The following is a 25,202-nucleotide window of genomic DNA, read 5'->3' as shown; positions in this document are numbered from 1 at the left end:
GTTGTTTTGCTACATATCAAAACATGTCATTTTCTGTTATGTTCATTGATTATTGTTTTTACCTCCCAAATTTTCATGTTCACATATCAATTATCAACGCAGATAATAAAAATGGATAGATAGCTTAAAATTACGCCGACAAGAAGATATTTGCATAGGAATTATATATTCTGTATTGTGCCTATTTTTGGTGAGTTATTTGGGTAAGAATTTAAAATTTGGTAAATCTTTTTTTATTTTGTGAATATCTGTTTATTAATAGCAAGTGTGTATATTTAATAATTGCAAGAGAGTTATTTAGAAGACAATCAAAGTATTTATTTACGAGATTCACTGTTTTATAGGCCAATGTGTATATAGTGTACATGTTGGGAAATTACAAATATTGTGTGTGTATGTGGTTAATGGAACAGTTCTAAATTTTGTTTGACATTCTAATAGACAGTTAATTTTTCTATTTGGTTATTCAGGTTTCTTTTAGAAAGGGTGGTTTTTGAGAAATGGGTCAGGTAAAGTATTCGCGGGTCGATGGGAAGAAGTCATCATCATGCTCACCGGTGACCCTTGTGGTTATATTCGGAGTATGTTTAGTTGGTGTATGGATGTTTATGTCATCATCCGCTATCCCGGGTCAGAAGCCAAATTTGCCCACGAAACCGTCAACTTGGTTTGAAGATAATTCTGGTGACTTACCAGAAGATGCAGTGAAAGATGGGGTCAGTCAAGAACTTGCTCAAGATGAACCGTCAAAAACGGATGCTGGAAATGTTGACGAAAAGAACAATGACGATGAACCCGTTTCAAGAAATGAAGATTCTAACACTGGAGATGATTCTAGTAATAGTGAAAGTGATGAGGCTAAGTCACATTCAGTGTTAGAGGAAGAAAGTAGTAGTTCTGGAGGCACGGAGTCAGATTCAAATAGTAATGAATCCAAGAAACCGAGTTCTGTGGTTGTGAAAGAACAAAAGAAACCAGAAGATACTAAAATACCCGAATCTTTCCCTGCTGGTGATCAGTCCGAAATTCTAAAAGAAACCCGAACCCAAAATGGGGCTTTTTCAACACAAGCAGCTGAGTCTGCAAGTGAAAAAGCATCACAAAAGCCAGTTGGGTCAAAAAACCAAGATGAGTACAAATGGAAGACATGTAATACTACAACAGGTGCGGATTTTATTCCGTGTCTTGATAATGTGGAAGCCCTAAGACATATTCATACTACACTGCACTATGAACACAGGGAAAGACATTGTCCAGCTGAATCCCCTACATGCCTTGTTCCCCTTCCTCAAGGGTACAAGATCCCAATCAGGTGGCCTAGAAGCCGAAACCAGGTAATGTCATACTTGTTCAGTACTTCTGCTGTATTTTGGAAAAACTGTGACTTCCGTTAAGATCTTAACATAATCCGCAGTTATCAAAATCTTAGGGATTGTAGAAATTTTATAATCAGTCAGTGCTATTTTCTAGTCCTTCATAAAATCTCTTACTTGTTACAGATTTTTTTTCCAGATATGGTACAGTAATGTTCCCCGAACCAAGCTGGCTGAAGTAAAAGGGCATCAAAACTGGGTGAAAGTAACCGGAGAGTATCTTACTTTTCCGGGAGGTGGAACTCAAATGAAGAATGGAGCCCTCCACTACATAGACCATATCCAAAAGGTAAGCCTACAAGATTAAAAACCAGAAAGAAAATGAGTCAAATGTGTCAACATAGCCCAACGTGTAGTTTTAGTGCATCAAACCTTCCAAGGTCATATTTGCTACAAAAATGACTGGTTACTATTGGTATGATACGATTTTTGTAGTCATACATGAAATTGTAATTTGACATCATTTAATAAAATACAGCAGGCAAAAAGTGTTTCTGGTCAACAAACAATATCCAACCAGTACCCATTATCCAATCCACCTGACCCAGTCATATTGCCAAGTGTTATGATTTTACCCTGAATTTTTTCTTCAAATTTTAATTTTGTTTTTTTAATACTATTGCAGTCATTTCCTGAGATTGAATGGGGCAAAAGAACCCGTGTGATACTAGATGTTGGATGTGGAGTTGCGAGCTTTGGTGGGTACCTTTTTGAGAGAGATGTAATTGCTATGTCCTTTGCTCCAAAAGATGAGCATGAAGCACAAGTGCAATTTGCTCTTGAAAGGGGTATTCCTGCCATTTCAGCCGTCATGGGTACCCAGAGGTTGCCCTTCCCTAGTAAGATCTTTGATGCTATTCATTGTGCACGTTGCAGAGTCCCATGGCACATTGAAGGTGATACTTGCAACCCCTCTTTCTTTTCTGTCAGTAGTTTTCTTGTGAATGCAAAATTATTTTCTTTATAAAACAGAATTTATATAAAGATGCATATGTTTTCAGGCGGAAAACTGCTGTTGGAGCTCAACCGTCTCTTAAGACCTGGTGGTTATTTTGTATGGTCTGCTACCCCAGTTTACCAAAAAGAGACTGAAGATGTGGAAATATGGGAAGGTAATGCTTCCACAATTAGATCACGTTACTGTTCATAATGTAGTCTGTTCTTCATTGAGGTGGCCAGTCTGATTATTTAATTATAAATGGCCCGGTTTGGACGGTGTTTCATAAAAAGCATCTTAGATGCTAAGATAAGTGTCGAACACCATACTTCACGATAAAGGATGCATACATGTAAGATGATGTAAGTTCGTCCCATCCCGCCATACTAAATGCTAAAATGGAGGCCGAATGATGTGAAAGTCCTCCAAACTCCAAAGTTTATTTTCCAAGTGTATACATTCTCCTAAACTGTTTTAGAATAAAAAGATCTATGTTTAATTATAAAATTGCTTTTGTAATCTTAGCCCACACAATCATTATATATACTTGTTAAGAATGGAATGACAGATTACGCGTTCAAGCTGCACCGTTTTGACCCATTACCCAACCATCCAGATCCACCCATTATGCCACCTCTATCGTTCCTTTGTATTATATATGAATAGCTTTGTAGACTTTTCAGTTTAGATGGTCCCTATGACCTGTACTAATGTTTCACACATTATAGCTATAATTCAGAGTTATGAATTTCCCCTCTCGTTCCTTTTACCATCTCATATTTGAAATCTTGTGACAGCTATGTCTAAGTTGACTAAGGCTATGTGCTGGGAGCTTGTGGTGGTTTATAATGATCAACTGAATCAAGTGGGTGCAGCAGTATACAGAAAGCCAACTTCCAACGAATGCTATGAAAACAGAAAACAAAATGATCCACCAATATGCAAGAGCAATGATGATCCAGATGCAATCTGGTAAGAATTTTAGCTACGGACCTACGGTTACTATAGATTAAGATAAGTCCTTATCCAACAGATATACAATAAGCATTTCACTTAGATATGTAATGTTGATGCTACTTAGTTGATTCGTTTTTCTAAAGTTGCCATGGTGCAGCTCCATATTTTTCTTTCCTAGTTTCCTACCATTAAATAGATGATGCTATTAGTTTGGGTCCTCAAAAACCAAAATTTGACGTAATTTGTGATACTACAGGAATGTAGAGCTTCAGGCTTGTATGCATAAAGTTCCTGTTGATACTTCAGTTCGAGGTTCAGAGTGGCCAAAAATGTGGCCCGAGAGGTTGGACTCGCCACCATACTGGTTAAAGAGCACCGAGAATGGAGTTTATGGAAAACCAGCTCCCGAGGACTTCTATACTGACTATGTCCATTGGAAAAACGTTGTCTCTAAGTCATACTTGAATGGTTTAGGAATCGATTGGTCTTCTGTCAGAAATGTCATGGACATGAGATCGATTTATGGAGGGTAAGTCAAACTGATTTATCAGCATTTTGTGTTTTCCTAATTTGGTTGGGAACAGGTTTGAAACATGTTACTTCGTACGGTTCTTAATGTCGTTATTCCTGTCAAATATTTCTAGATTTGCTGCTGCATTGAGAGATTTGAATGTTTGGGTGATGAACGTGGTGCCACTTGATTCCCCAGATACACTTCCAATTATATACGAACGTGGACTGTTTGGAATATATCATAACTGGTGTGAATCATTCAATACATATCCGCGAACATATGATCTTCTTCATGCTGATCATCTTTTCTCACGTCTTAAGCAAAGGTACATTCATCTATTATGAGTCTAAACTGTTTGACTTCAAGCATATTTGTAAGTAGATATGTCTGATCACAACATAGTAAAAGTGTACTAGACTAAACATTTTTGAGCTACAAAGACTACCTTCTATCATAACTAGTGTTTTGAAAGTACTTGGTTTGAACTGTTATCTCATAAGTTGATTATCTTTAATGTCAAAAGTCAGATTATAATTAAAAAAATAGATGCGAGTATGTGACAGTTTCGACCCATTTTCTTATTAAATGGTTGACATGGTATATATTTTATTTGTAACGGATAAGAAGAACCTAAAATTGACACAGGTCAAATGGTTTTAATCGGACAAGAGGGGGTCGTGACTCAACCAAAGTGTATGTTTAAGTCTTACCAAAATTTCTCAATTCTAGCATATATAACATAACAATAATCTTTTATTGCAGATGCAACCTAGTATCAATGATCGCAGAAGTAGACAGAATCTTAAGGCCAGAAGGTAAACTGATAGTACGCGACAACGTAGAGACTATTGCTGAGATCGAGAACATGGCTAAGTCGTTGCATTGGAACATCCATATGACTTACAACAAAGATAAAGAAGGATTGTTGTGTGTCAGAAAGACATTATGGCGACCAGCCGAGGTAGAAACATTAGCTTACACAATCTGATAGAAACCATGTTTTTAGTTACTACTGTTTTAAATTCTTCCATAGTTTTTTTTTTAACTTTTTTCTATTTGACATAAATTTGTCCTAGGTTTATTTGATTTAATTGCAAATGTAAGCTGTGTAGCATTGTTTTTGTAATGACTTTGAATTTGTTCTTGTCTACTCCATTCAAATGGAGGGGGTTTTAATGTAAAAGAAAAAAATTTATTAACCTTTTTAGTGGCAAACAAATAAAGCCGAACTGTTTGGGATAATCCAATAACGAAAGGCAACCTCATACTTCATCAAATGCAAACAACTTGGCAATGAAAATTAATTGTAATGTAGGATTTATTGTTATGAGCTAGAGACATGTTCTATGTGCTTTTTAATACCAATAATAAGATATTATATTAATGTCGTTAGCTAACGTACTCTTTGTTTTTGATTGAAGATGGTAAAAGGTCTTATGTCTATCAAAGAAGACAGCTTGTAGGACAAAATAAGCTTGTTTATAAAACAAAGTGGCATTTTTAAATATACCCATTAATTGGGCGACCATAGATAAACACAAAATACTAATACGGCATCTCTTTCTGTATTCAAAAAGGTCCGACATTTAGAATACTGAAGTGAAAAAGATTATTACTAAGGCCTCTGCCAACCGTCGACATCATCCTTCCTCTTTTTTATTGGGACATTAGTTTTTCTCTCACTTAAATCACCTCTTCCCACTCATTACATCTTCCTCAACTTTTATTTATTCTTATTTTATATTTAACAAAATTAAAGAATTAAAAAAAAAATTAATTTGAAACTTTCATTATTATTATCAGTTTGTGAGACCCGTTTTATTGATGACCGTTGCTTTTTTGAAATTCTAAATTTTGAAAAAAACGGCTAGTATGTTTTTTTGTTTTTTTTTATTTCTTTCAAATTGAAGTCTCTGGGGGTCATGGGTTACCTACGGAGAAAAGACGACAATGCGAGCAAAAGATTGAGGCAATACAAGCACCAGGTCGCAAGGTCTCGAAGCACGAAAAGACATATTCTTTGATTCTGCAGGATGAGATCAAGAAGGTAAAGAGGATGGTTGATGATGTTTTTAAGGCCGGTCACACGTTGAGTGACCAATGCACTTGGGCTGAATCGTACCACGACAATTGCGGGGAAGACAAAACAGCGGATGAAGTCAAATGCCCGCAACACGACAAGTGGTGGCTCGACAAAAGTGCTTACCGTGGCTTCGGAAAAATGTCAATAAAAGATGATGAAGATAAAGAGTAATCGTATCATTATTATCTATTCCGTGTTTTTATCAAGTACCTTTTTTTAATATTTGTGTGTTGTCTTTTTTATTGTAATGTGTTTTGATAATAAAATCTGTTTGATTATTAAAAAAAAATACAAATAATCTTCTTCACATACATATATATATACTACACACACACATATATATATACACTATATACAAAACAAAACCAAAAAAAATTCATTTAGACCCACACGCTCCCCTTCTTCCTCCGTCCTCCCCCTTCCACCCAACGAACACCCCACATCGACAAGCTCCACGAACACCCTCCTGCCAACGGTTTCCTCATCGACGAGTTTGAGGAAGGGGCTCGTCGACACCCGTCGTCATGGGCCTAATAATGATGTTTTTGTTTGTAATGGGAGGAATTTTGAATCTCGTTCTCCTATCGTTTAGGTTTTTTGAAAATGCCTATATATATATATATATATTCTTTTAAAAATATATCGACGTAGGCAAAGTGGCATTTTTGGGAAGCTAAGTATCCGCTAAAAATAAAAGTGACTATATCTTTTCCTTATCAATATGACCAAGTAAAACGTTCATCTAAACTAAAACAAAAATCTTAATATTTAAAAAATTCTTCTAAAATATATACTTGTAAACTTTGTTCTTAAACCAAACATCATCCAATTACCATTCGATTAGCGTCATAAATAAGAAAGTTATGTTGAAATTTGTTCATTTTTAATAATACTAGTATGGTACCCGCGCGTTGCAGCGGATACCACTGACAATGCGTTCGATGTCGTGATTACCAAAAACAGTATCAGTGAACAATTAATTAAGCAAGATACTACGATGATACCGTAGCTTCAATAGCAACCAACAGTAACAAAAAATACACGTATTAACAATATAAGTGGATATTCAATTGAAGTGAAATTGTGAAAATAGTTTAAATAGGAATGCATTTTAATTGAAATAAAGGAAGGGCATTCTTGTACATTCGCATGGTTACATTTCAACATTTGATGAGAGAGAGTGTTATTTCTTTTATATAATAGTATAGATGATCAGATTTTTCTTTGTCCGGAATAATTACTGATAATTACTGGATGAAAAATGTTAAACGCAACTTTTAAAACTTGGTATTTAATGTGTATAAAAACTTATACATTTCATATTAAAAGATCACCTTCAAAATTTTATAACAAATGTGACTACATAATGTAACTTAAATATAGTCATTAGGGCTACATTTAATTGTATTATTTGATCAATGTTCAATTTGTTTACAATTATATATTTAAATAGATTGAAAATATACATTTCATATATTATTATTTTTTAACATTCAGTTGGTATTCGACATCAGGGGACATGATATCGTATAATAATTAAGCTCTGAACGTACTCTAGACTACGAAATGTAGATTATAAACCGTTATAAGTGATTAAAAAAAAAACCTCCAGGACATATCACTCTCGATAGTCAAACCCATGACACGGATAAAACTAAGAATAACTCCACGTCTCTACCCAATTGATCTAGCCTTTAATCTCATTAATTTTCACTTTAAAGTTATTTCCAAACTTCTTGTTTGTTCTTTAATTCAATACTTTGTTTGGGTAAAATTTGTCTACACTTTTTTGTTTATGTAAAATATTTGTCTAAATAATATATTTTCTATATCTATAATCAGGAACGGAGCTAGGAATTTTTTGGCAAGGGGACAAATTTAAAATTCGTTTGGCATACTTATCAAGAACCCGAGAATGTAAAAAAAAATTTTTTTTGTCCTGTCTCGAGAATAGAATATAGGTTTCTTAATAGATGTTCGTTTCCTAATGTCGGGTTTAGTCAAATTAGAGTTTACTTTAGCTGAGTGTCGTCTTTCTTTAACATGAATGTCAGTCTTTATAATTTTGAAGCATGTGGTGGCGGAAAATTACGTTATATAAAACTTTTTACTTTATATATATAAGAGTATAGATTTATTTATAATAGATATAGAAAATATATTATAGATTTATTTATTTATAAATGTCAGATAAAAGTATAGGTTTTTATCCTATAGTATAAGGCTATAAGAAGCCACACCACACTCCAATATTGCTGACATAGTATTCTCCGCCATCTTCTTTTTCGTCTTCTACATTGTATATCATCAATTCATCATCTACCATCACATTTTCAATTTCTCATTCTCATACAATAACTTCAAAATTGCATTCAATCTCTTAATTTCTTAACTTTAGCTTCCACACTCACACAATAATAAATGATTTTTAGTAAATGATACAATGGTGAAACAGAGCAAGAAGTTCCTGTTCTTCATACAATCATACTCCAAGGTGTTTTTCTATTATTTAAAGAAATTACAATCGTTAAAGGTAAAAGTATTCAAATTATAAAACGACCGCAATGACCCTCACTTTTTTTTTCAGCGTCGACACACCATATGTATTCCTTTTTTTATTTTTATTTTTTCAAGGGCAAAAATATAAATAATACACATAATATAAAAAAAAAAAAATTCGTTGTACCAAAATTGGAGTGGGGCAATTACCCACACTGCCCCCATCGTAAAGCCGTCCCTGTTTATAATCCTTTAAAAGTATAAACGCCTATTTTTAAAAATTGTTAAAAAAAGGTTAGATAGAAAAGTATTAAATTACCCTTAAATAATACCCATTATGGAAAAGGTTTTATAAATTATCAAAACTGTCGTAATGAATTAATTTACACTTTAAACTCGTAATTAGTGATTATAATTCCACTATCACTTTTACATCAACTTACACCACTTGACACCGTCACCACCAATAATACCGTTACTGACACCATTAGACCGTCGTTCCCACCATCACCGTTGTATTGCGTAGGTACCATATAAATTAAGCAATGTTGTTATATATTTTGGGTATTAAAATGAACATATTAGAAAAAGAAATAAGGATTTTATAATCGATATAATGCAAAAACCCACACACAATCTTTTGTACTAACACAAAGAAGTGAAGAAACTCACTAGCACTCCAACTAACCACCACCACCACCGATTCCCGCCGGTCACCACCATGAGAGCGACCACAAATAGCTTCTTCTCTTCAGATCACTTCACAAACCCTAACACTTTCATCAAAACCCTAATCCTTTCCTTTCTCTCCCTCTCTCTCTTCTTCACCGTCAAACACTTTTCCTCCGATCAACTCTCCCTCCCCTTCTCCGCCGCCAATTCCACCGACTCCCCCGTCAACATCCACGTCTCACCTTCCTCCCCGCCGCCACCGAACCCGATCATTTCGCCGCCGGAAACAGCGGCGCGTGAGATTACCCCGACGGCGCGTGAGGTACCTAAGGATGTGGTTGAACGGACAGGGATAGTTGACGAGAACGGAGCAATGACGAATGATTTCGTGATCGGAGATTATGATGCGAGTTTGCTCGAAAATGCGCAAAATGAGAGTTTTGTGGAGAAAGGATGTGAGAGTGATGAAAATAAGAGGATAAAAGTTGAGAAATTTAGGGTTTGTGAGGATAGTAAGAGAGAGTATATACCGTGTTTGGACAATGTGGATGTTGTTTCTAAACTGAATTCGACCGAAAAGGGAGAGAAACAAAAAATACTACAATGAATGCTGTCTACAAAGAAGTGTTGCAAAAAAAGAAAAAAGATACATGTTTTTAATGTTTAAACTATTGCATGGTTTTATTTTTAATTTTAATTACGTTTTTAAACTCTTTCAACATTGTTTTTTTTGACTATTTTTCTTTTGAGTTAATAGGACTTTTTAGGTTGCATATACTATAACTTTGATAATAATCAAATCTATATTACAAAATAAATTCGTATATATGATACGGGTCTAAAATCTAGTATATAATAAGACTATCTTATTTTGAATGCGAAGTAATAACAAATTTATCAATTCATAAATATCTTAGTTTAAATACAATTAGATGGGACTAAAATAAGAAATTAACTAAATAGGTTTTTTAAATAAATATAACTTAAAGGATATTTGTCATTTTAATATAACTGTCATATGTTGATCAAACGAGGGTACAAGTCCCGTTTATGTTTATTGGTAGATATCTTTAAGAAGAAGAGATGCCTTGGCGTATTAGTGGCGGAACTAGGAATTTCAAACACTGGGGGCTATATAGGATAGAGATCCTCTAAAGTTATAATAACTTTATAGGTGAAGTTAGAGTATTCTTGGCCTTTGAATTAAAATCAAGAGCTAAGATTAAAAGATCACTTTTTAATCTTGGCCATTGATTTTAATCCAGTGGTCAAAATCTATCAACTTTACCTATGAAGTTCAATTCAACTTTAGAGAATTTTAATCCTTAATTTTTTCTTAAATAACATGACCGTATCTGAGGAGTGATAAAATTAGGACGATTCGGGAATAAAGGCCCTAGGCTAGACGCAACTATTTAAATTGTATAAAGTATTATCTAAAAACGATAATAAGTGTTATATATCATAAAACATAACAAAAATCATTTAAAGATGTAAAATTAAATAAATATATAACTAACAATAAACAACTTAGAAGTATAAAATGGAACAAAAATATGAAAAGAAAGCCTAAAACTATAAAAATAAAAAAAAACTAATTTCGACACTATTATAATGAGACAAATTTATGTTAAAACACATATTGATCTAATATTCTGATATATAAACTAACAATAATCTTAATATTTAACTTAATATATTAAAAGAAGCAATTAGAAATATAAGAATATGTTTTATATTTGGTATAATACCATAGTTGTACCAACTACAATTTAATCTTCAAATCTATCTAATGAAAAGAAATAATAAATATTCTAATAACTATTTTAGGGTAAACGAAAATTGATATACTGCATGTCCAGTGGTAAAGTAACTATCTTTAATCTCTAGTGGTTCAATATTTTTTGATTTTTATATACGAGTACTTGTTAGTTGTTACTTGTTTTTATTTAAGGGCTAAGGGTTGAAACTTTTCTATTTATTGGGTTGGGCTCATACTCTTTTTTTTTTTTTTTTGACCGGGTTCATTTCACAAAATATACCAAAATCAATAGATCCCGCCTATGGCGTATACGTATACATGTCATAGTAGGTTAAGGAATTGTAAAGCCCAAAGGTCTTTAATTAATTACGTATTTAATTGGATCCCCCACAGAAGTTTCCGTACGTGCTACATGGTATACGAGTTTCATTACAATTACAACGTGATAAATATAAATACTACTTAAATATCAGCCTAGATTAGCTTTTCTAACACAAAATTTAATTAGCTAATTAACTAATTTATTCGATGAGGAGTACAATATTATCCCTAATTACGTGTTTCAACTGCATAGATCATAATCAAGATGATCGAACATTCACTTGCGGGATTTGCATGGAATCAGACATCCTCCCCAAGTACAAATTCAACGACAAGAACAAACGATGCCGTCGTCGTCATCCTTTTTGCACCGACTGTATGCTCAAATACATACAAGTGAAACTCGAGGAAAACGTGTCACACATCAAATGTCCTGCTTTGACCTGCAAACGCTTTCTTAAACCCTTATCGAGTCGTCCCAAAATCACAGCACAAGTGTTTGAAAAATGGTGTGCCGTGTTATGTGAATCGAGTGTGTTAGGAGTTGATAGGGTTTATTGCCCAAACATTGAGTGTGGTGAGTTGATTTTGAACGAGTGTGGTGATATAGTTATGACGAGATGTGTTTGTCCGTATTGCAAGAAGCCTTATTGTTTTGGGTGCAAGGTTCCATGGCATGATGAGGGACGTTCAACTTGCGTCAAGGTTGAAGATGATCAAAACAGCGTTGCTTTCGATCGTCTTTCAATACAGAAAGGATGTTAAAGGTGTCCAGTGTGTAGGCATTGTGTTGAGCGCATAGATGGTTGCACCCGAGTTACATGCAGGTTTGTTCGACCGATCTCCTACAGTTCCTCCGTTATTACGTTCACACAAAATTTGAGACTCATCAATCCAATAACTAAGGACCAAATAACATTGAAAAAGAAAAGAATTCTCTATTTATTTAATGGTTTGTTGAACTAAAACCTATATATTAGTTTGCTTGAGTCTCACAATTTGCGTCAAGACTTATACGAGTTATAAATAAATATTTGAAACTTAGTTATAAGTGTATAATTAATACACGGCGGATATAAGTATAATTATACAGGCCATGATGATGATTATTATTAATCTAAATATACTTTCTCCGTCTCATGTTTTGAATTTTCAAAGTCTAATAATAATTATAACTTTGATTTTAAACAATTTTATTTGTGTTAGATATATTTTAATGAAAGTTATATATAATTTAATTGTGTTTTAAACGTGTCTTTTAATGATATAATTTTTATCAAGTTTTATAAAACACAATATCATATATTTAAGGTCAAAGTTTAAAAATAAAGACTTTGAATATTCAAAGTTGGACACTCTAATGGGACGGAAGGAGTAGTATATATATATCCATATCTATAATACATTATAAATCATTTGTCGCCTCCTTTTTCTTTTTCAACATTCAACTAAGTTTTTGAAAATCCTATAATGCCCTTATTTTTTTTCCCTAATCTAAATATATTTACTTAAAATAATTATAAGTCACTCATTTTCATCTCTCTTCGAATCTCAACCACTCATTCTTTTTTCTCTTTCATAAATCATTTTATTCCTCTAGTCCATTCACAATCTTTTATATCAAAAATCGTATATTTATTAATTATATGAGCAGCCAGTACGGCTAATTAGGCATTTGGCTATTACACTCGATGACCTATCACCTCTTATGACCTATCACCCCCACCATCTCACCGTCACAACGTTTGGGTACTTTATCTCTATAATAATAATAATAATAATAATAATAATAATGATAATAATAATAATATGAGTAGTTCATAAAATTGCAATATAATTCAAACTCATTTGTACCATTGCAGATGTCGAACCGGATTTTGCTACATATGCGGAAAACAAGAGTGCGTGATTCCTTTATCTCGACATGTTGTCTAATGTATCATTTTTCATTCTAGAGTTGATTGTGGTTGGGAGTTAAAACGGATGTTTATATGTTAATAAACTCCCAGGCGCCGATAGGCACGTTGTATATATGATATGTATCCACTGGTTGTCCCTCGTAATTAATGGTGCCTGGATCGGGGTAGCTGTTGTTGGTCATTGATCTTATTGTTAGAGAAAGATGAAACAAGTATTAATGTTCCACTTTATGTGCCACACTCGTAGTTCGTGAAATTTTGATTTGTGAGTCGGGCATTATTTCTCATTCTTATTTTATCATGTAATCCAAAAACACATTTGGCCGGCGTTCCATCCGCACATTTGATATTCAAATTATCCGTTAATATTCAAACTAGTCGAAACTGTTCAAACTATCCGTTAATATTCAAATTTTGAATTTATGTTTATATTTATTTACATTGTTTCCAAAAAAGAAATTTTTTTTTTTAAAAAGAATGCCCATAAAGGGAATGCCCTACTCCAAGGAAATGCCCTCTAATTAGAGGAATGTCTCTAATCATTAGAAAATGTCACATGTCAAGTTTTGAGTCGAAAAGGGACATTCCCTTGAACCCTCCACTCCTCTTAGTCTAAGGGGAAAAAGAAGGATTATGAGTGTCAAGTTGTAACGTTCTAAAAAAAATTCAAGATTATATTCTAATTAGGCCCCTGCTTATAGGGGAGTCCTTGGAGCGTCCTTGGAGCCGAAGACGCAGGACACCATAGGCAGCGAGCGTCCAAATGGATGTGTCCCTGGTTTCAGTCCTCACGAGGACTCTTGAAGACGACCATGTGTGGGACCGAGCAATGGATACTTTTGAATTCAAAGTTTTTTTTTCTTTCTTTTCAAATGGCTAATTTTTTTTTCTATTTAACCACATCAACTTATTCTCATTTTAACATACAACATTTTATCACATACCATTTCATTCATCAAGCACCACCAAAATCATGTCTAATTCATCATCAAGTGACGATTTCAAATTTCTAAACTCCACCGTTACGCAAATGAACACCCTATTTAATCCAGAGATCGCAAGCGCCATTTTTGATGTTTGTAACGAAGAGGAAGCAAACGATGTCGAGTCAAGTTCACGTGTACCTCGAACCAGAAAGGTTTTATCACGAGATCATGCCGGAGTCGCGGTGCATTTATGGAATGATTACTTTTTTTATGCACCAACTTTCCCGGCCGATTATTTTCGAAGAAGATTTCGAATGCGCAAGCATATGTTTCTTCGTATATGCCAAGATATACACAACTTTAGCGTCATTGAACCCTTACCCAAACATTTTTTTTTTCCAAAAAAGTCAAACCGATTGTACAGGTAGGGCTGGTTTCAACATTTTCCAAAAATATACTTCCGCCATACATCAATTGGCGTATGCTTCTAATGCCGACCAATTAGATGAGTACTTACATATGGGTCGTGCGACTTCAACTGAATATTTACATAACTTTTGCAAGTGTGTTTATTATTTATATAACACTGAGTACTTGAGAAGGCCGACAGCTGAAGATGTTCAACGTTTGGTAAGTAAGCATGAACAGATTCATGGTTTTCCTGTTATGCTTGGTAGTATTGATTGTATGCATTGGGGTTGGAGAAACTGTCCGGTGGCTTGGCAAGGACAGTACACATGAGGCGACAAAGGACATCCCACGATCATGCTCGAAGCTGTAGATTCGTATGATTTGTGGATTTGGCATGCTTACTTTGGCCCTTCAGGTTCAAACAACGACATCAACATCCTTAATGGATCAGATTTGTTTGATGATCTACTCCAAGATAGGCCCCCCCAAAATGCAATGTACTATTAAATGGCGAAGAGTTTACGAAGGGATATTCTCTAACCGACGGTATTTATCCTGAATGGGCCACACTAGTCAAGTCTTTTAAATGTCCGATGGACCTAAAGACGACAAAATTCAAGCGCTACCAAGAGGCTGTAAGAAAGGATGTCGAACGAGCTTTCGGGGTGCTTCGAGGTCGTTGGGCAATCCTTAAACAAGATGTCCGCCCGTATTCGGTGAACAAGATAAAACGTAGGATGTATGCTTGTGTCATTCTACACAACATGATTGTTCAAGACAACGGTAAGTTAATTTCCGACCTTGAGAAGGATTATTTGTCCGATCCAACTAATATGCCAAGACGTACGTGGGATGAAAAGGTAGCAACTCAAATGCGAGTCGTCAGAGAGATACGTGTTAGAAGGACGCACCATCGACTTTGCAATGCCCTAGTGGAGCATGTTTGGCACCTTCCGGAAAATTACCGTCAACGTTGATTTTTTTTTATTATGTGTACTTTCATAATTTTTATTTTCTATTATTAGGATCGTAACTTTTTTTAATAAGTGTTGTAATGTTAGTTTAATAAGTGTTGTAATGTTTTATTTAATAATAAAAGTATTTATATGAATGGTGTTTTGTTTATTAAAAAAATATAAAAGATTTGATGATGTGGTGAAAAAGTCCTAAAGAAGCTTGTTTTATAGGCAGAGAGAGTCCTGGGGAAGTCCTGACGTGTAGTCAGACTCCCAAGGACTCTATTTATTATAAGAATTGGTCTTACAAATCTAATACGTGTATAAATCACCAGCACTCCAACTAACAACCACCGCCGGTCACCACCATGAGAGCCACCACAAATAGCTTCTTCTCTTCAGATCACCATTACACACCCTCTTACCACCACCACTTGCTGCCACATAACTGACATATTGTGCGGACATCCTTATAACTTTTAATAAATTTTCAGTTACATTACATCAACTTGCATCACTTGACATCACCATTACCAATAGACGTGACCATCACCAACTGTCGCCAATAATACCAAACCGTCGCCGTAGCTACTGCTGTCGCTGTGTAGTGAGTGTGCTAATATAAATTAAGCAATGCTGTGTAGTGAGTGTGCTAATATAAATTAAGCAATGCTGTTGTATATTTATGTGGGATTAAAATAAAAATATTTTTAAAAAACAATGATTTAACTGGTATATGAAAAAACCCACACACACTCTTTTGTACTAACACAAAGAAGTGAATAAACACTCACCGGCACTCCAACTAACCACCACAACCACCACCGGTCACCACCATGAGAGCCACCACAAATAGCCTCTTCTCTTCAGATCACTTCACAAACCCTAACACTTTCATCAAAACCCTAATCCTTTCCTTTCTCTCCCTCTCTCTCTTCTTCACCGTCAAACACTTTTCCTCCGATCAACTCTCCCTCCCCTTCTCCGCCACCAACACCACCGACACCGCCTTCAACATCCACGTTTCACCTTCCTCTCCGCCGCCGCAGAACCCGATCACTTTGCCGCCGGAAACGATGGCGCGTGAGGTACCAAAGGATGTGGTGGAACGGACAGGGATAGTTGACGAGAACGGAGCAATGACGAATGATTTCGTGATCGGAGATTATGATGCGAGTTTGCTCGAAAATGCGCAAAATGAGAGTTTGGTGGAGAAAGGAAATGAGAGTGATGAAAATAAGTGGATAAAAGTTGAGAAATTTAGGGTTTGTGGTGAGAGTATGAGAGAGTATATACCTTGTTTGGACAATGTGGATGTTGTTTCTAAACTGAATTCGACCGAAAAGGGAGAGAAATATGAACGGTATTGCCCGGAAAAAGGGAAAGAGTTGGATTGCTTGGTTCCGAATCCAAAAGGGTATAAAGATCACATTCCTTGGCCGAAAAGTCGAGATGAGGTTTGTATTTGCATTTATTTTTCTAATCTGTTTGATTTAGTTGGTTGATTGTTGATCATTTTGAATTTTGCTTAGTTTAGTTGATTTTTGTCATGTTTGGTGGTAGTATTTCTTGATTTAGTAAGTTAAGTAGATCAAATAAGAAGTTGGAGGAACAAGCGTTGAGTTGTAATGGAAGTCGTTTACATTTGGTTAGTAATATTCAACTTTATAGTTCGAAAGTAAGTCTCAATGTGTCACGTTGCAGAGTAGGACATATTACCGTGAGAGAACTAAAGATTACTATTAAAAGCATGTGTTAATTTTACTCATGCACTCGTTCAAATGGTAAGTTTATTAAATTATTACTATATGGACATTCACAAGGCAACGTCATTTGGTTCCATGTTCAGTATGCCGAGCCTATGATAGTGTTGCCCATGGGGATGCATTGGTTGGTGATGTAAATTGTGCATTATTGGGATGGAAATGTAGGAAAAATAGATCATCAAGGAGGGTTGATTCTTGAAGTTGGTTTGGCTGAAGTAGTTCACTGGCTTGAGATCAGAGGTTCATTACAAATCGACAGCAAATCAAGAAGGTAATATTCTAATGTTACGGGGAAAAGTTTAACTTTGTTACAACAGACACCCATGGCGGGAATTGGGTTAGTTAGCTTGATGTTCTTAAATAAGCATTTGGTGGATCACCCCCATTCCATTCTAGCCTAATTTAAGATATTGTTTTGCACGAGACAAATTCCCAACTCCCAAGGAGCATGATTTTAAGTTCAAGGCAGTACCTATTGAATTGATTAGCGCATCCACTACATTCCGATCAGAGAACTCATTATTAAAGCCATTATAAGGTAGTCTGTTTAATTAGTTTTTCTGACAACATACCAAGGTACGATAGCAATGGTGATGGGAATTGGCATCACCGAAGTCTGATTTTGGAGCTAAATAATGAACCATCTATATGCTTGGTTGTTAAGTACTTAAGTATAAAGTTGGAGAAAGGAGTTTGGAATACTTTGGTTATGAGATATCAAGGACATAATGTTTTGTTATCATGGGCATGTTGCAATGGCCACCACTAGAATGTCTGTGTTAGTGAATAGGATCATCTATCAATCCTGATAAATAATTTAGGAATTACCAAAGTTGCTTTATTCAAGATTAGCTGATAAGAAAACAGTATAATCGCCTCATGTAAGGCCTAACAAGTATCCTATGCCATTTTTAATTAGTTGAACTATAATTGCCATTCACTCGCTTAGTTGCTTTCATAGACCACAGTCATCTTTTTGCTCAAATATTAACTAATATCATTTTCAATAAAGCCAATTAATTTAATTGGTGATGCCAAAGTGGCAGCTCATTGCCTGACCAAATATGCTCATTTTTTGGTGGTATTCATCCTTCAACCTTTATTCGGTTGTTAATTTTATTTCAATCGCATCATAGAAGTATATAACTACAAGGAATACTCTTCAAGTTGAGTGATTATAAAAAAGAGTCAATTTTTTGGACATATTTATTTCATTTTAAGGATATGAATGGGATGTCTTGATGTTAAACCATAGTTCAGGAGACACCATTAACTTTTGTGGTAAGGGAGAGACCAACAACATGGGCTATATAGTTCTATCTGTGGTATTATTCAGGTGGTCCATGACCAGACAATACGAGTAGCCCTTAATTCGGAAGACCCTAAAATGGAATGTGGAAGTGTCATGGAAATGTGGTCCAGATTTAGAGAAGTAGCTTTTTCCAAGACCCAAAGTTAAAAGGACTCACGTGAGTGGGCATTCAAAATAGGAGACTACATGTTTTGACACCCTTACTGACAATCGTCTAGATTAAGCATTCTATTCCATTAACTGTGATACTGTAATACCTAGCTTGATAATATATTTCATGGCGTTTAATGGAGACGTAAACAGAGGGCAGGGTGCAGTTTGCTAGAGAGCTTATTTCCGAGTGGCAAAATAAAAAGGTTACTGTCTGCATAAGGGGAAAGACTTCTGCCTTCTCTTCTTTGGTTTAGTCTTATCTGAATTTCTTGAACTCCATATGTTATTTATCTTTTTATAGTGTACTATCCATGTAAATTTGGGATGCACTTTTCACTGCATTATTATACAAATGAATGACACTCCATGAAGATATGACATGTCTAATGAATAATTTAGTGCTTTTTCATACAAAGTACAAACACTCTCTATGCTATAGTGCTATAGATGCTTTCGATGTTCATTAATATGGTTACCGGTATGAAAATGCAGGTTTGGTATAATAATGTACCCCATACACGTTTGGTTGAAGATAAAGGAGGCCAAAACTGGATATCAAGAAACAAAGACAAGTTTATATTTCCAGGAGGCGGAACACAGTTTATACATGGAGCAAATCAGTACTTGGATCAGATATCTAAGGTTTTCTATTCTGACATATATTTATATTATAGATTCGTTATATGCATGACTTTAATTCCGTCTTTTGATCAAGCGTGCAGATGGTTCCCGATATTGCATTTGGTCAACATGTGCGAGTCGCCTTGGATGTTGGTTGCGGTGTAGCAAGTTTTGGTGCATTTTTACTGGACCGTAATGTGACGACTCTATCTGTGGCACCAAAAGATGTCCATGAGAATCAAATTCAGTTCGCTCTGGAGCGTGGCGTCCCTGCGATGGTGGCAGTATTTGCAACTCGTCGTTTGTTATATCCAAGCCAAGCATTTGATTTAGTACATTGCTCGAGATGTAGAATAAATTGGACTCGTGATGGTATGCTTCTTCTTTGTGTTTTTTACATTATACTTAGGTGTGTCAGTCATAATTACATGATTTCCTTCTTATAACACTTATTATCTTTTTAGTTGGTGACTTGATATGTAGTTATATAAATGATTAATACATGACTACATGCCGGAAGCTTAATATTTTTTTATATTTTATGTGAGATTTATGGTGTTTAGAAAAGTGACATTCTGACATGGTCTTGGGTAAAGTTGGATATAGTTTTATTTGAAGTTTCATTGCATGGATGGCTCCTTAATTGGTTAGTATTGATATTGATTTGCTTTTACATTTCATTTGTGTTTAAGATGGAATTTTGCTTCTGGAGGTGAACAGGATGCTAAGGGCTGGAGGATACTTCGTTTGGGCAGCACAACCTGTATATAAACACGAAGATAAGCTTCAAGAACAATGGAAAGGTAATTGGTGTTCAATACTATACAAAATAGAGGTCGAAATTTCAACTCATTATCTTTGATCTTTAAAAAGTAAAGTAGGTTGACGATCCAATGTGCTGAAAGGCCATCCCATGTGTGTTTAAAAAATAAAATCTTAAAAGTCAATTTCAAATACCAGTTTGGTTATCAGATAATACCATGTTTGTAATTTGATTGACACGCTAATCCTTAGCAACTTTTTTTGCGGTAATCAATGCCTATTAGATACATAAGATTAAGACAGGCAAAAATGCCTTTCTAATAAGTCAAGCTACAGTTTTCATATTTTCGTCAATATTTGTTGTTTCCTTGTTTCTTTGATTTTTGTTCCTAATTTCATATTCGTTGAATATACTTAACTACAGAAATGGAGGATCTTACTGGCCGCTTGTGTTGGGAACTTATAGCTAAGGAAGGATATATTGCTATTTGGCGCAAGCCTCTCAATAACATATGTTACCTTGCTCGTAATCTAGATGTACAACCTCCGTTATGTGATGCCACTGATGACCCCGATAATGTTTGGTATGCCATGCTTTACTCTTTCCATTTTATATTACAAACTATCATTTTATTTTAAATGTTGTAAATATTGACCGTATCGGCCGATATATCGGATATCAGGGGTATATCTTTACGAGATTTCACATATCGGCCATATACCTTTACGATATCAGGGGTATACCTTTACGAGATTTCAATGTTGTAAAAAAGTTTGAATTTTTTTTCCATGTTTAGACCCTACCTTTTGCAATTTTAAAAAGTACTTCCAAAACTTTATGTCTATCGTGAATAGTCTCATATTTAATGTAACGTTCTACTTTTATTACTGTATTTTTGTTTATATTACTATTATATTATAATGCAAATCTCCCATGTCTACATTTTAAGTTTCAACATTTACTTTCCGAAAATGCCCATATATTAATTTTATATTTACCTAACACCCTTTCTCTCTCCTCAAATCTCAACCAATCATTTTTTTTCTCTCTCCTCCATAAATCATTTATTCCTCCAATTTATTCAAAATCTTTTATCTCAAAAACCGTACGTCGATAAGTTATAAAAATTATATGGGTGATCTTGAAATTTCATGCTCTTTCATTAGAGATGTCATTCGATATACTTTCGGCGAATTTTTAAATCCGAAGACGGAGCCCGTACGGTTAAGGCATTTGACTATCACACTCTATAACCTATCACACTGTATGACCTATCACCTCCACCATCTCATCGCCGCAACGCGCGGGTACTTACTCTCGTATTACTAAATAAACAGTAGTTTAATGTATAATTTATTAAACAAAAAGGTAGAATTATATGTACAGATTTAAAAATCAAGTAGAAATATACATAAATCATACATATCATGAATATTTTGCTGATATTTATTTTCAAAAAATTAAATTCCTTTGTCATATATAGTCTCCGATATATCCCAGCTACGGCCGATATTTACAACCTTGTTTTTTTTATCACCCCAACAGCTACTTACCTTTCTGTTAGTTTTTATCTTTTACCTCTTTATAAATTGAAAATTTCAGTCAACAAGGGGCAAACCTTTTACCCAAATAAATTCGAAATTTTCCGAACTCACACATTTAGTAACTGATTATCACTACTTCAATTCCCAGATGCACCCTAATTTTTTATTTCTATTATTTAAAGTATCATGATCTACTATTGGTTATACTGGCTGTATTACATGTTATTGAGATAACTAAGTGACGTAGGTACATTCCGCTGAAGTCATGCATTTCTCGGTTACCTGAAAATGGTTATGGAGGTAACATTACAATGTGGCCTGCACGTCTGCATCATCCACCAGACAGGCTTCAAAGTATACAGATGGATGCATTTTTATCCAGGAAGGATATATACAAGGCAGAGTCAAAGTATTGGAAAGAGATAACATATAGTTATGTAAATGTTTTCCGTTGGAAGAAGTTAAATGTACGGAATGTGATGGACATGAGGGCAAGATACGGAGGGTATCTTATCTTTCACTTTCTCTCAAATTCAGCATTACCTTATCTTTTTGGTACAGGTGGCACAATGCACAGATCGGCAGGTTGGGTAACGGGTCAAAGTTGGTTCAGGCTGAATTTCATAACTTCACTTACAGGTCAAAACAGGCCAGGTTGGGTTGGGTTGGTTGGTTTGCGCACAAAGACATTCAGATTTTTCATTAAATAAGTAATGCATCATCATTACAAATACTATATTATTACGATATGTAATAGACTTTGATATCTTTGACCCAGTTTACTTTTTTGACACTTTTGACCTGTTCCCCTTTTTCGTTAAAACAGATAATTATTTGACCCTGGTTAGATAAGCACCTAATCCAAATCAGTCCATTGATAAGTAGATGGCCCAAAATGCCACCTTTATTAGTTGTGTTATATTCTGGTATCTTATAGTATGTTGTTTATGGTAACAGATTTGCAGCAGCATTAATTGATCATGGGGTTGATTGCTGGGTAATGAATGTAGTTCCTGTCAGTGATACCAATACCTTGCCTGTAATTTATGACCGTGGACTCATTGGCGTCGTACATGACTGGTATGATCTATAATCTTTTATTCTTTCTGTTGATTAATAATTTGAAATATGTCGATATCAGGTCTTACCAAAGTAACAGATAACATTTCATAAATGGTAAAACCTTTTTCTATTGATCAATGCAGTCATGTAGAAGTAATATCTAGTTGTGCCTTATATGTGCTTAGCAAAGAAATTCAGAACTAAGAATAGGGGAAAATATGAATTTTTTGTGATGCATAGTGCCGCAAGACAGTTATAGCTATGACTAATTTTGCCTGCCATGATATTCTAAATCTGGTTATCCAGGTGTGAGCCATTTGATACATACCCCAGAACTTACGACATATTGAATGCTGCTGGCCTCTTCTCCATAGAACAGAAAAGGTAAATCTTGAATGCTTTCTTCTTCTTTTATGTTCACCAGTTACACTTAATGATATGTTGCGGTAGATGGTTTTGAGTCATTAACATCTAAATGAGTAGGTACTGGCTATGATATCATCTTTAACAGCTTAAACTGGTAACAAAAATAATAATAGCCGGAATAGAAGAGATTTTCTAGTAATTTAATTTAGTCTTTTGTGATTACATGTGACACACTAAATATTCATTTTAAAAACTGTATGATTATTCGTTTGAGAAAAGGTTGTCCAACCCGACACATATAAAAAGTTTACTTGTTTTGACAGTAACCAAACCCTTTGGACCTGCCCATTTGCCACAAGGCCACAAAACCACCTCTACTTCTATGTCTTAACTTTTACTATAAAAGTACCCATATTATTTTGTTTGTAACTACATTATATCACATTATAAAGAATGGTCTGTAGACGAATGTCTGAAATCACCTGTTTGAGTGTATGCTATCCTGCATCTATTATTGTTTGTTATGTTTTGTGCTTACATGAATTAACTAACCATGTGATTTTTGTGTTTTATTCAAGCAGGTGTAATGTATCCACAATAATGCTGGAAATGAATCGAATCCTACGACCAAACGGGCATGTTTATATCCGGGATGCTAATTCCATCATCTATAAACTTGAAGAAATTGCAAAAGCCATGGGATGGATCACTCATGTTTTTGACAACGGGGAGGGTCCAAATGCCGGTGTCAAACTTTTGACCTGTGAAAAACGCGTATAGCATCTTTCTACTTCCCAACTTCTATAAGTATAAACAGGAAAGCTGCAGCTGTATATTTGTGTAGATGAAGATGAACTGACATTTTGCAGAGACAAGATTCTAAATGACAATATTTTTTACCTTCAAAGCTCTACTTGTCTATTTATCTAGAGTAGCCTGAAGTGAAATATATTGTGTTCATTTCCATGATTTCTTGTTCTTTTATTCGTTGCTATATTCATTTGGTGGTTGTGATTTTGAGACACAATGTGAGAAAACCTTAAATCTCATTTTGGGTCATGACTTCTGATTTTCCAGTCTAAGATGAAGCAATTCCCAAGTCATGAAGAATGCTATCAAGACAAGTTAATTTGCCAAGTAACATTTGATATTAAACATGAAGGTTGATATGGCCATGACTCGGGTTTCAGCTAAATTCTTAAGGAGCGTTTGGTTGGTGGGCTTCCAGCTAAATCTTTAGAAATAATGTTTGGTGATGAGGGTTTAAATTGCAATTAGATCTTCCAAACAAGGGACTTTAAATTCATATACAAGCAAACGTGGGATTTTTAAAACACATTTAATAGTATATGGCAAAAAACAATCAATGTACAAATACTTCTTTTTTTAATTGTTTGCACCTCTATTTTTATGATAGTGATTTGATAGCGTGTAACCCAAAGTAGAGCAAAACTAGTGGTGAAGCTAGGAATTATATTTTGATTGGTCAAAAGTAAGCAACGATTAATAAAGGCTACAAATTGTTAGAAAAACATAAGATAACAAAATAAAAAGATAAAATAAAAAAAAAAGAAGATAGATTACATTAAGCTTGTTTACAAAGCTATTTTTTATTTTTTATTTGTTAATAAACCTATTGACTATATTAGTTTTTTGGTTTTATAACGACTTGGATAGGTTATGGGTCAAAATTTCATAAACTTATACATTTAAATTATTAAAAGAAGAGTTAGGGTGGACCTTGGCCCTTCCTGATACATATGTGGCTTCGCTGCTAAGCAAAACCAATTAGAGATGCTCATATAAAATACAACATCCTAAAAGCCGATGAAAATCAACCATAAGTCGATCATTGTTCGATTTTACAATATCTCGATTTTACTTTGTTGTCCTTTCATTTTATACATCTTTTTTGACATTATTTTGGTGTTATTAAATTTCTTCATTATTTCTGATTTCACAACAATAAAGACAACGATGATAAAAATAAAATAAAATTACTGTTATACATTTTTATATGTTATTACATTTAGTCGATAATAATATGAGCTTTATCTTTTTTCTTTTATCATTAAGCACCAAAAAGTGACCATCTCCAACAAGCAATGCGATACTCGTATCAAAGCTTTTTCAAACCGGTGGCCCTTTTTAAAGTTTTAACTATTGTAGATTAAACTAAAATTAGTATTAATAATGAAAAAAGAAAAAAGAAAAACATATGTTTTCTTTTAAAAAGTAAATTTTGCTGAAAACTTTGCGTCATGATTTGAAAATAATTGTATAAA

The 25,202-nt window shown here is 34.5% G+C and overlaps 3 protein-coding genes and 1 pseudogene across 3 annotated transcripts; all 4 read left to right on the top strand.

The window, feature by feature from the left end:
* The first annotated feature begins 206 nt into the window (after positions 1-206).
* On the top strand, positions 207-4,980 carry LOC122610082 (probable methyltransferase PMT25). Its single transcript, XM_043783066.1, has 9 exons — positions 207-221; positions 471-1,334; positions 1,513-1,662; positions 1,999-2,269; positions 2,375-2,485; positions 3,108-3,282; positions 3,524-3,796; positions 3,912-4,106; positions 4,544-4,980. The coding sequence occupies exons 2-9, from the start codon at positions 501-503 to the stop codon at positions 4,767-4,769; spliced, it is 2,235 nt and encodes a 744-aa protein (XP_043639001.1). The 5' UTR covers positions 207-221; positions 471-500; the 3' UTR covers positions 4,770-4,980.
* A 6,345-nt stretch (positions 4,981-11,325) lies between these two features.
* Positions 11,326-13,053, top strand: LOC122610578 (annotated as a pseudogene).
* Positions 13,054-14,967: 1,914 nt separating this feature from the next.
* LOC122610577 lies at positions 14,968-15,351 on the top strand. The gene has a single exon (XM_043783554.1). The coding sequence runs from the start codon at positions 14,968-14,970 to the stop codon at positions 15,349-15,351; it is 384 nt and encodes a 127-aa protein (XP_043639489.1).
* A 695-nt stretch (positions 15,352-16,046) lies between these two features.
* Positions 16,047-23,901, top strand: LOC122579381 (probable methyltransferase PMT10). The gene is made up of 9 exons (XM_043751549.1): positions 16,047-16,787; positions 19,054-19,203; positions 19,284-19,554; positions 19,875-19,985; positions 20,369-20,528; positions 21,737-21,994; positions 22,447-22,569; positions 22,858-22,935; positions 23,499-23,901. Exons 1-9 carry the CDS (start codon positions 16,167-16,169, stop codon positions 23,695-23,697), a joined length of 1,971 nt encoding a protein of 656 aa, XP_043607484.1. The 5' UTR covers positions 16,047-16,166; the 3' UTR covers positions 23,698-23,901.
* Positions 23,902-25,202: the final 1,301 nt, after the last annotated feature.

This window comes from Erigeron canadensis, chromosome 8, assembly GCF_010389155.1.
Source record: "Erigeron canadensis isolate Cc75 chromosome 8, C_canadensis_v1, whole genome shotgun sequence".
In the NCBI taxonomy this organism is placed as follows: domain Eukaryota; kingdom Viridiplantae; phylum Streptophyta; class Magnoliopsida; order Asterales; family Asteraceae; genus Erigeron; species Erigeron canadensis.
The sequence above is the reverse complement of the archived record's forward strand: the minus strand, read 5'-3'. Positions and strand labels throughout refer to the sequence as shown.